The 12,498-nt window shown below is 39.2% G+C and overlaps 1 protein-coding gene across 1 annotated transcript in view; it reads left to right on the top strand.

Moving 5' to 3' along the window:
- Nucleotides 1–12,498, top strand: part of DNAH14 (dynein axonemal heavy chain 14) — a 412,217-nt gene that overhangs the window by 177,966 nt on the left and 221,753 nt on the right. The window contains exons 36-37 of the mRNA XM_069062634.1: nt 1,125–1,296; nt 2,856–2,945. Coding sequence (XP_068918735.1) covers nt 1,125–1,296; nt 2,856–2,945 — 262 coding nt within the window. The remainder of the gene's footprint in view (nt 1–1,124; nt 1,297–2,855; nt 2,946–12,498) is intronic.

Raw genomic sequence — 12,498 nt, 5'->3', positions numbered from 1 at the left:
CTTGACCTCTGCCTAGTTTGTCTGTTTTCTGTAGAGAAGTGAATGTAGATTGCATCTTTACACCCAGAGCATGTGTCTACTCTTTACACCATCTCTAATGGGTCATGACTGTAGTGTTTCAGTGAATCTTTGATCTCATCAATGTGGGCGCTCCTTTTATCTGTGCAAAGTGCAGCCCACGCACACCTTTTCATCCCATCTATCCTCCATGAGGGCTCTACACAACATAGGGATTTTGACATGCATGGGTACTAACGGAACATTCAGGATGTCCAATGGGTATCTTGGGCTTTCACTGGATCAGTGGCTTACTGATGCCCATCATTTCCCTCTTTACTGCCCTCCATGCTGCTTCTCCTGTGTGAGTTTTCATTGGTAATATGTTGCTACCTACTCAGACCCAACATGTTCCTTTCCCTGCCATTGTCCTCTTACAGACATATTGCTTTAATTTTTGTAGAGATTTTGTTATTCCAACAATCCAACCATACACACACATATACACACACACACACATACCCCAGAAGAATATGCAAATATGCAAAGGATTGGGGATTTAGTTATATTAGGAAATTTCTGGAATGGAAAATACCTCCACAAATGCATATTGCAACCCAAACAACAATATGCTGACACTTGGTGGCAAATGATTGAGTCATCACAATCCTTAAAACAGAGAAAAATTAAAAATGGACTTCAGTCCTGAACAGCCTCTGCTATGACAATGGCAGAGTCACAGAAAAAAAAGACTGAGAGTGCTTCCAGGGGTGGGGAACCTGCTGTAGACCCAAACAATTTTTAGGCTGCCCATCAACAATAACTTAGATCTTCGTACTCACAATGTGAAATCCTTGTCAACTCACTTCAATGTGAAGATCTTTGCCATCCCATCTTAGTATAGACCAGTTTAGAATCAAAGAACCATAGAAAAAATATAGTAGAATGTAAGAGATATAGTATAGATTGTGCAATATACAGTGTGTTGTGTTGTGTAAAGTACTAAGCAAAAATCTTGATGGTATATTGTCTTACCAAAGAATATCCAATTGTTTGCTCCAAGTTAATGTGAGTTTTCACCTATGTCCTTCCTTCCTCCCTCTCATCCCACTCCCCAACTATTAAAGGAACACCAATGAAGAGCTTTCTGAAAATGAAGAGGTTCTGGTCATTATATGGGCAGTGAGAGAAGCTAGTTTACCCAAGTTTCTTCCTGAAGATGTTCCACTTTTTGAAAGTATTCTGGGAGATATATTCCCCCGTGTTACAGTTCCAGATGTGAAGAACCCTAACTTGGAGGTATATATAAATTCAAAGATGCAACTTTTTTTCACTGACTTAGAAGGCAGATAACCAATAGAAAAAAAAATGAAAAGGTTCTAGCAATATTTCTATATCAAATTATTTCCTTCTTTAGTGAGACAGCTAAGTGGTACTGTGACTTGAACCCTAGACCTGAAGTCAGGAGGATCAGAGTTCAAATCTGGCCTCAGATACTTAATAGCTGTGTGATCCTGGGCAAGTTGCTTTCTGTTTAACTCAGTTTCCTCAACTGTAAAATAGGGATAATCACAACAATATGTGATAATCTCCCAAGGATCAAATGAGATCTATGCAATAACCAACCACATTTTCCCAAAACCAACATGGAAGTATGCTACCCCCTTCCTGAGAGAGAAGTGGTGGACTTAGGACGCAGAATAAGACATGTATTTTTGGCCATGGCCAGAATATTTTGCTTGATGATTCATAGTTATTACAAGAGTTTGATTTTTTTTCTCAATTGGTCATGAAGGTAGGGAAGAGGAAGTGAGGGGCAAGGAGAGAAACTAAATATTTGTTAATTAAATATAAAATTAAAATTAAAAAAAAAACAAGCTTGTGCTTTGGGCTTCCCTTTTGAACCCTTCCCTTCTCTGTTAAGGGTGCCTCTGCCAAGGGCATCAGATTCGCACTGAGACCACCTATGATTCTTTACTCTAGCACAGTACCTAGCAGTTTCTTCGACATAGTAAGCACTTCATGAATGTTTATCAAACCGAATCAAACAGTGGAAAGATGAAAACCTGAGCATCAGGAATTCTGACTGCCATTGGCTTTGCCAACTTAGGAAAGTCAGTTAATTTCTTTATGCCTTACTGTTCTCATTCAGAGGTATAGAGGAAAGATGCTGGTCTTGTAGTGGAGAAACTAGTATCTGAATCCCGCAGATCTAACACTTAGAGCACTACATTTGGAGTCAAAGGAACTCAGTTCAAATCTTGACTCTTCTTTACTGCTTTTGTGACTTTGGACAAGTCCTGTTAACCTCCTAGATTTCAGTTTTTTTCATGTGTAAAATGAGGGAATTAGACCAGATGATCTCTAGAAACTCCCTTTCCTTGTAAAATATTTGTGGCATTTTAAAAAATTAACTATATAATGGCCTCTTATTAGAACATATTCCTTGCACTGTCTGGATTGTTTTAGTCTTTTCCTGTCGAAATGGTATGTTACAAGATTGCAAATCTTCCTTAACAATAGGTACAACTAAAGTCACATGCAGAACATAAATTTTTATAATGTTCCATATTCTTCTAGCAAACAAGAATGTAAGCTCCTTATGGTCAGGAGTCATTTTTCATTCTGCCTTTTTATTTCTAGTACAAAGCCTTGCATATAGTAAGTGCTTAAGAAATATTTATTAAATTTTTAAAAAGTATCCAGTGGAAATTTTTACAGTGGATGGCTAAAGATAACTTAAAGTCTAATAACTGATAATTAAGAAAGATTTTTGAGGGTATTCAATTAAGAACCTAAAATAGTATTGCAAGTTTTTTAAGAATCCATTTATTGTGATTTTTTTTCTTTCCCTCTAGAAAGCAATAGACACAGCAACACAACAACTGGGATTACAGCCTTGGCCATCTCAGAAAAAGAAGGCTATAGAGTTCTATAATCAAGTCCAGGTAAAAGTAGAATTATGTTTTAGCAACCCTTTGTCTTAGAATCTAAAAGCTATGTCAGTTTAAGTAAAGGGCTGGTAGGTAAAATGCTAGTCCAAGCTTAAGTGATTTATTGACAACTCCTTTATGAGGAACATAGGTATCTCAAGAAAGAGAGAGAGCTAACATAGCTGTTTTGCCAGAAGTATTGTCTCTGTCCAAAGGATTGTTACTAAAAAAAAAATCACCACCTTGCCACACCATTATTTCAAGTGTTACTGGAGGATCCTGAGGTTAGTTTGTTGAGGGTCAGTTTTCCCTACTTTTTCTGATAATACCATAGTGCAATCTTTTTTTTAAATGCTTTATTAACTTCTGGTTTACATCATTCGTTTCTGCCAGATTTTGAGTTACAAATTTTCTCCCCATTTTCCCCCACCCATCCCCCCAAAACAGCAGTCCCACAGGATATCCCCACCTCCAATCTGCTCTCTCCCATATTTTCTCCCATACCCATTTTGACTTTTCCAGTGCATCTCTATGCCTCAGTGCCTGTATATCTTATTTCTTAAATTACATGTAAGATGGTATTAATAATAGTATATATATATACATATACACACATATATATATATTTGAATATTTGATTTTAAAACTTTCAATTCCAGATTCATTCCCTTCCCCCCCTGCCACCCACCCCCACTGGGAAGACAAGCAGTTCAGTATAGGTTGTACATGTGCGGCTAAGGCAAAATAATAATGTAGTAGAAATATTGTAAAAGACTGACTATATTTCCCTCCCTCCTATCCCACCTCCCACTTGTTCTATTCTCTACTTTGATCCTGTCCCTTTTCAAAAGTGGGTGCTTCCAACTTCCCTCCCCCCCAGCCTGCCCTCCCTTCCATCATCCCCCCTCTCATCCCCTTCCCTCCTTATTCTCCTGGAGGGTGATACCCTATTTAGTGTGTATTTCACTCCCTCCTCAAGTGAGATTCAATGGGAATAAGGTTGACCCATTCCCTTTTGCCTTCCTATTCTTCCCCTCCATTGTAACCATTTTCCCTTGCCTCTTCTGTATGAGATAGCTTGTCCCCATCTCCTCTCATTATATTCCTCTCTCACCTCTTAATTTCACCTTTTAAGTATCATCCCTTCCTGTTAAATTGGTCCTGAGCCCTCTATCTATGTATACCTGTAAACATATATACACACATTCACATATGTATTCATATGCCCATATACCCTCATATATAGACATATATATATATATTTCTAATCCCTTCAACTACTGAGAAAAGTTTCATAAATTAAAATTATTGTTTTTCCATGTAGGAATGTTAATAGTTCAACTTTGATAAGTTCCTCATGATTCCTTTTCCCTGTTTACCTTCTCATGCTTCTCTTGCTTCTTGTATCTGAATGTCAAATTTTCTATTCCACTCTGGTTTTTTCAGCAAGAATGCTTGAAAGTCTTCTATTCCACTGAACGACCATATCTTCCCCTGAAACATGATACTCAGTTTTGCTGGGTAGGTGACTCTTGGTTTTAGTCCCAGCTCCCTTGACCTCCAGAATATCACATTCCAAGCCCTTCAATCCCTCAGTGTAGAAGCTGCCAGATCCTGGGTTATTCTGATTGTGTTTCCACAATATTCAAATTGTTTCTTCCTGGCTGCTTGTAATATTCTCTCCTTAATCTGGGAATTCTGGAACCTGGCTATAATATTCCTAGGAGTTTTCTTTTGGGGATCTTTTTCAGGAGGTGATTGGTGGATTCTTTCAACCTCTATTTTGCCCTCTGGTACTAAAACATCAGGGCAGTTTTCTTTGAGAACTTCCTGGAGGATGCTTTCTAGGTTCTTACTTTGGTCATGGCTTTCAGGTAGTCCAATAATTTTCAAGTTATCTCTCCTGGATCTATTTTCCAGGTCAGTGGTTTTTCCCATGAGATATTTCACATTGCCTTCTATTCTTTCATTTGTTTGGATATGTTTAACAGTATCTTGATTTCTCATAAAGTCATTAGCTTCCATTTGCTCCAATCTAATTCTGAAGCAATGATTCTCCTCATTGAGCTTTTGAGATTCTTTTTTCATCTGGCAAATTCAACTTTTTAAGGCATTCTTCTCCTCATTGCCTTTTTGAGCCTCCTTTGCCATTTGAGTCAGTCTGTTTTTTAAGGTATTATTTTCTTCAGTCAGGCTGTTGATTCTCATTTCATAATTTTCTTGCATTGTTCTCATTTCTCTTCCCAATTTTTCCTCCACTTCTCTTATCTGCTTCTTAACGTCCTCTATGGCATGTAACCAGCTTGTATTTTCCTTTGAAGCTTTTGGTGTAGGAGTTCTGACTTCACTTTTTTCCTCCTGTTTCATGCCTTGCTCCTTCTTTTCCCCAAAATAGGAGTGTAATGTTGGAATCTTCTGTCTGCTTTGTTTCCTTTGCCTGCTCATTTTGCCACTCAATTATTTGACTTTTAGGCTTTTTGCCACGGTAGGACTCTGCCACCAGACAGGGGAGTTTTCGTCCCAAATGCTGGGGTTTTCTCAGCTGCCAGAGGTATTAGATGGGTGCCCTCTCTGAGGTCTCCACACACTCTGGCAAGCTGGACACACACCCCAGGACCTCCACCCTAGATTGCAATCCAGATCCAAGCAGGTTAAAGCAAGAGCGATTACCCCTTAGACTGGTGCTTGGTCCCCCTACACTCTGTAGGCCAGGAGCTGAAGCTGCCAGGTAATGCTGGCTGGCTGTGCCGGTGTCTCAGCAGTTTCTCGCCCTGGGGGTAAAAGTCACGCGCTCCCACTTACTGGGTCCCAAAGTCCAGACTGCACTGGCCTCTCATCTTGTCCTTCGCATCTATGTATTGATAAATCTGGAAACGGCCACAGCTGCTGCTGATCTGGAGTCCCTCTGGCTGGCCACATGGTACAATCTTGCTTAGTTGACTTTAATTGATATTCATATATTTCCATTATGCCTTATATACAGAATCAGGCAGAAACTGATATGCAAGCAGATATCCAACTATCTAATTAGATCGACTTGCTTTATTTTTCCTTGTTACTGATTTCCAAATATGTCCCTATATTTGCTGGTTGCTAAGCTTTCTGCCCCCATTGTGGGAAAGAATGAAGCTTTAGTTATTTAGCAAATATGTGATTCACGCACAAATTACAAGAATGGGAGAGTAAAGAGAACTTAATGTACAAGCATATTTGCCGCCTTTGTTTTTCCTTTGTCACTGATCTCCAGAGATTTCTCTATACTTCTGTGAATATTATTAAGTCTTGTGTCTGGTCCAGAGTTCAGTAGAGAGATTAAAATTAAAGATTAAAATTTTATAACATCATAGAATCCTAGAATTTTGAGATTTGAAAGGAACCTGAGTGACCATCCAATACTGCTAATATACAAAAGGAATCTACGCTGTTAACATAACTGACAAGAGATCACCCAATTTCTGCTCAAAAGTCTCCAAGGCAGGGAAACCTACCACCTCTCAAGTCAGTCCATTGTACTTTGGAATAGCTCTATTAGGATGTGGGGCTTTTGTTTTTGCTTTTGTTTGTTTGTTTTCTCTGTTTTCCTAACATTAAGCCTAAATTTGTTTCTCTTCTGTTTCTACTAAATTGTTTCTGGTTCTGATTTCTAGAGTTAAACAAAATAGGATTCATCCATCCTTCCCAAGGCAATCCTTAAAATACCTAAAGATGTCCATTATGTCCTTTCAGATTCCCCTTTAATCCAAACTAAACATTCATGATTTTTTCAACTGATTCTTATGTGTCTTTGACTTACCATCCTGGTCACTAATCTCTGGGCACTCTTTTTAATAATACCATTCTTATACTTTAATGCCAAGAACTGAATATAGTATTCCAGATGAGGTTTGATGAGGGCAGAGTAAAGCGAAACTATCACCTCCCTGTTTCTAGAAACTATACCCCTTTTAATGCAACCCAAGTTCATGATAACTATTTCAGCTGCCATTGACTAGTGTATAGACTAGAGTCCACTAAAATCTTCAGATATTCTTCAGAACAATTAATGTCTATCCCAATGCTTATACTTAGGAATGATTTTTTTATTCTTGACTTTCATTATCATTTTGGATTCTGATTCTGTCATCCAAAGTATTAGCTCTCCTTCCCAGGTGGAGTCATCTCCAAATCTAAAGAACATGACCCCTCTTGTTTTATTCAAGTGTTTATTCTAGTCATTAAGCAGAATAAGACCAAGAGCAGTTCCCTAGGGTACTCCACAAAAGCCCTTCCACATTGATGCTGGACTGTTAGCAACTACTCTTAGAATTGGGCCATCCAGCTAACTCTGAATGCATCTCATTCTATTGTCATCTGATTCATATCTCTCCACCTTCACAAGAATAGCATGAGATAGTACGTGAAAAGGTTTGCTAAAACTGATCTCTTCTTTTTGGTGCCTCCTAAATTTTGACTGAACAGCTAGATGGCACAGTGGATAGAGTTCTAGGCCTAAAGTCAGGAAGATTAATCTTCCTGAGTTAAATCTGGCCTCAGACACTAAGTAACTGTGTGTCCCTGGGCAAGTCACTTAAACCTGTTTGCCTCAGTTCTTCATCTGTAAAATGAGCTGGAGAAGGAAACAGAAAACCACTCCAGTGTCTTTGCCAAGAAAACCTCAAATGGGGTCTTGGAGAATTGGATACAACTGAAAAATAACTTAACCACAAGAAAAATTTTGACTGGCCTTTTTCCCTCCAATCTCTCCCTTTAAATCTTTCTGAATACTGCAACCAGATTTCCTAATTTGCTGATATTATCATATAGTTCTTAATCAAAATACAATCCTGAATCAATGTATTTATTAACATTGACATTGTTAGCTTAGTAATCCTTTCAAAAAAGAAAATGAAGTTAGTTTGGCATGATCTTTTCTTCAAGAAGCCATGTCCACTTAAATATTGACTAACCAACTTTTTAATAAAAGATACATTCTAGGGTTTTTCCAGGGAATGAAGTCAAGATCACTGGCCTGTATTTTCCAAACTCTGTTCTCTTCTGTTTTGAAAAACATCTGAACATTTGTTCTTTTATCTCTTAGCACTTCTCTTTTCCCCCATCATCTTTCAAATATCATTGACAATGGCTCAGCAATCACATATACCAGTTCTCTTGGGTATTAAGGCAAAACATCATCTGGCCCAGGTGACTTGAGCTCATTAAGGATAGCCAGGAGTTCTCTTACTATCTCCTTATTTATCAACTTCCTGTTAGTCACTTTTGTTCTGTCATTTCCAAGTTAAGGGTTATTCCCCTTTGCAGAGAAGACAGAAACAAAATAAAAGCGAAGTAGATCTTTCTTCTCTCTGTTTTCAGTATCATCTCATATACACCAAGCAGATATTTTATCTTTTCTTTGATCTACCATTTTGTTTTCTTAGCATCCTTCACCTCCACTAGATCATTCTGAACTTTTTTCTTTTTTTTCAAATGCTTTATTAACTTCTGATTTACATCATTCATTTCTGCAAGATTTTAAGTTACAAATTTTCTCCCCGTTTTTCCCCTACCCACCAGCACAAAATAGCAGTCCCACAGAATATCCCCTCCTCCAATATGCTCTCTCCCATATTTTCTCCCATACCCCTTTTGACTTTTCCAGTGGATCTCTATGCCCCAGTGCCTGTATATCTTATTTCCCAATTACATGCAAAATAATATTAATAATAGTATATATATATTTAAACATTTTATTTTAAAACTTTGAATTCCAGATTCATTCCCTTCCTCCCTTGTCACACAACTTTAATGGGAAGATAAGCAGTTCAGTATAGGTTGTACATGTGTGGCTAATGCAAAACAATAACATCGTAGATATATTGTAAAAGACTGACTATATTTCCCTCCCTCTTATCCCACCTCCCACTTGTTCTATTCTCTACTTTGATCCCATCCCTTTTCAAAAGTGGGTGCTTCCAACTTTCCTCCCCCGCAGCCTGGTCCCCCATTCCATCATCCCCCTTCTCATCCCCTTGCCCCTACTCTCCTGTAGGGTTAGATACCCTATTTAGTGTGTATTTCATTCCCTCCCTGAGCCAAATTCAATGGGAATAAGGTTGACCCATTCCCTTTTGCCTTCTTATTCTTCCCCTCCATTGTGACCATTTTCCCTTGCCTCTTCTATATGAGATAGTTTACCCCATTCTGCCTCTCCCCATCTCCTCTCATTATATTCCTCTCTCACCTCTTAATTTCACCTTTTAAGTATCATCCTTTCCTGTTAAATTGGTCCTGTGCCCTCTATCTATGTATACCTGTAAAAATATATACACACGTTCACATATATATTCATATGCCCATATACCCTCATATATATAGACATATATATATATATATCTTCCCTTAAACTACTGAAAAAAAGTTTTATAAGTTACAATTATTGTTTTTCCATGTAAGAATGTTAATAATTCAACTTTGATAAGTTCCTTATGATTTCTTTTCCCTGTTGACCTTCTCATGCTTCTTGTATCTGAATGTCAAATTTTCTATTCAACTGGTTTTTTCAACAAGAATACTTGAAAGTCCTCTATTCCACTGAATTGACCATATTTTTCCCTGAAACATGATACTCAGTTTTGCTGGGTAGGTGACCCTTGGTTTTAATTCCAGCTCCTTTGACCTCTGGAATATCATATTCCAAGTCCTTTGATCCCTCAGGGTAGAAGCTGCCAGATCCAGGATTATCCTGATTGTGTTTTCACAATATTCAAATTGTTTCTTCCTGGCTACTTGTAGTATTCTCTCCTTAATCTGGGAATTCTGGAACCTGGCTATAATATTCCTAGGAGTTTTCTTTTGGGGATCTTTTTCAGGAGATGATCGGTGGATTCTTTCTACTTCTAGTTTGCCCTCTGGTTCTAAAACATCAGGGCAGTTTTCTTTGAGAACTTCCTGGAGGATGATTTCTAGGATCTTACTTTGATCATGGCTTTCAGGTAGTCCAATAATTTTTAAATTATCTCTCCTAGATCTATTTTCCAGGTCAGTGGTTTTTCCCATGAGATATTTCACATTGCTTTCTATTCTTTCATTTTGTTTGCATCTGTTTAACAGCATCTTGATTTCTCATAAAGTCATTAGCTTCCATTTGCTCCAATCTAATTCTGAAGCAATGATTCTCCTCATTGAGCTTTTGAGATTCTTTTTCCATATGGAAAATTTGGCTTTTTAAGGCATTCTTCTCCTCATTGCTTTTTTGAGTCTCTTTTGCCATTTGAGTTAGTCTATTTTTTAAGGTGTGATTTTCCTCGGTCAATTTTTCCTCCACTTCTCTTATCTGCTTCTTAAGGTCCTCTATGGCCTGTAACAGCTCGTATTTTCCTTTGAAGCTTTTGGTGCAGGAGTTCTGACTTCACTGTCTTCCTCCTGTTCCATGCTTTGCTCCTTTTTGTCCCCAAAATAGGAGTCTAACATTGGAATCTTCTGTCTGCTTTGTTTCCTTTGCCTAGTCATGTCTCCCCTCGGTCACTTGACGCCTGGGCTTTTTGCCACAGTAGGACTCTGCCACCAGACAAGGGAGCTTTCATCCCAAATGCTGGGGTTTTCTCAGCTGCTGGAGTTATTAGATGGGTGCCTTCTCTGAGGCCTCCACATGCTCTGGCAAGCTGGACACACACCCCAGGACCTCCACCCTAGACTGCAATCCAGATCCAAGCAGGTTAAAGCAAGAGCGATTACCCCTTAGACTGGTGCTTGGTCCCCCTATACTCTGCAGGCCAGGAGCTGAAGCTGCCACATGACTCTGGCTGGCTGTGCCAGGCATCTCTACAGCTTCTCCCCCTGGGAGCAAAAGCCATGCACTCCCACTTACTAGGTACCAAAGTCCAAATTGCACTGACCTCTCACTTTGTCCTTTGCATCTATATGTTGATAATTCCAGAAACAGCCACAACTGCTGCTGATCTGGAGTCCCTCCTTCTGGAGGCTGGTCAGACCCACCCTGGGGCTAAAACCTCCGGCTCACAGCAGGCCTGGGCTCGGCTCCTAGAGCGCTGCCCTGGCCAATTCCTGCCGGCCTGCCAGGCCGTCCTCAGTGGGAGGTTAGCTTCTCTGTGTCATTTTGTGGGTTCTGCAGCTCCAAAGTTTGTTTAGAGTCCCCTTTTTACATGGATTGGAGAAGGTGGAAGACGGAGCAGTGGGGAGGTCCTGCTTCTATTCTGCTATCTTGACTCCGCCCCCAATCATTCTGAACTTTAACACTTCTGACCCAGTTTTACTGGAGCATGCCATGTTTATATTGATCTGCTTTTACCTGGCCTTGCCTCCATGCTTTGTACTTTCATGTCCAACCTGATGGGTAAGTATCCTATGCATCCTCATTGGTTTCTTCCAGACTAGTGTCATTTTGGTTCCTCATTGGAATTGGTTCTGTTTGTGTCTTCATAATTTCACTCTTGAGCATCTACCATTCCTCCTGGGCTGATTTCCTCTGAAGAAATTTCACTCCATGGGATCCTACCTCTCCTTTTCTGAACTCTTTGAAATCTGTTTTCCCCAAATCTAGAGCACATATCAAATTATGCCGGGCTTTCCTCTCCTTCTCTCTTACAAAGTTTAAGACAAAATGGTCTCTTCCTTCCAAAGTTCCAATCATTTTCATCCTTGCAAGTCACTCTTCCCATTAGTGAGAATCACATCCAGAATAGAATTTTCCCTTGTTGGTTTCTCTACTTTTTAAAGAATGAGAGTATTGCTAAAGTAAGTCAAGAAGTTATTAGCTACTCTGCTTTGTCCTCTAATAAGCTGCTTTAACTTTAGGCATTTGTAGAGAGTCATTTGAGATTGGATTTTACTACTGACTCCTTTCTCAGATTTTTGCCTCCTGTGAGCTTCTGGTCATCTCAACTGCTATTCTTTCTTTGTGACTTCTTACAATGATATATCACATAGGGGATATCCCAAAGTGCCCCGGTTTATATATAATTTGAACCTTGACCATAGAAATGGTCATGAAAGCCATGGGAATGAATGAGATTACCAGGAAAAAGAGAAAAGAAAAAGGAGCAAAGACAGTAACTTGAAGAATATCTACTTTAGAAGATTAAAAACAGGATGAGGAGACCAAAAAAAAAGAAAGCAATAAAGGAATTATTAGATAGGCTAGGAGAACCAGGAGAGTATCATGTCCTGAAGAAAAGAGAGGAGAGAATATCTAATTGAAAGCAGTGGTCAATAGTATGTGAGCTATTACAGAGGAGTTAGAGAGGATATAGATTGAAAAAGAATTTTTAAGCACCCACCCAGAAATACCTGGCCGTGTAACCTTGAGCAAGTTACTTAACCCCAATTGCTTAGGGGCAGCCAGGTGGCGCAGTGAGTAAGAACACCAGCCCAAGAGTCGGGATGACCTGGGATCGAATCTGGGCTCAGATACTTAGCACCCACCCAGAAATAACTGGCCATGTAACCTTGAGCAAGTTACTTAACCCCAATTGCTTAAAAAATGCATTTTTATTTAGCAGTTACGCAATTGGTGATTTTGAAAGAATTTGAGAGAATTGTTTCAGTAGGAGGGTGAGAGTGTGAAGAATAT

This window comes from Petaurus breviceps, unplaced genomic scaffold, assembly GCF_028583685.1.
Source record: "Petaurus breviceps papuanus isolate PSGF00001 unplaced genomic scaffold, PetGlider_PUasm1.0 90466, whole genome shotgun sequence".
NCBI lineage: Eukaryota > Metazoa > Chordata > Mammalia > Diprotodontia > Petauridae > Petaurus > Petaurus breviceps.
This window is presented reverse-complemented; position numbering and strand designations above follow the sequence as displayed.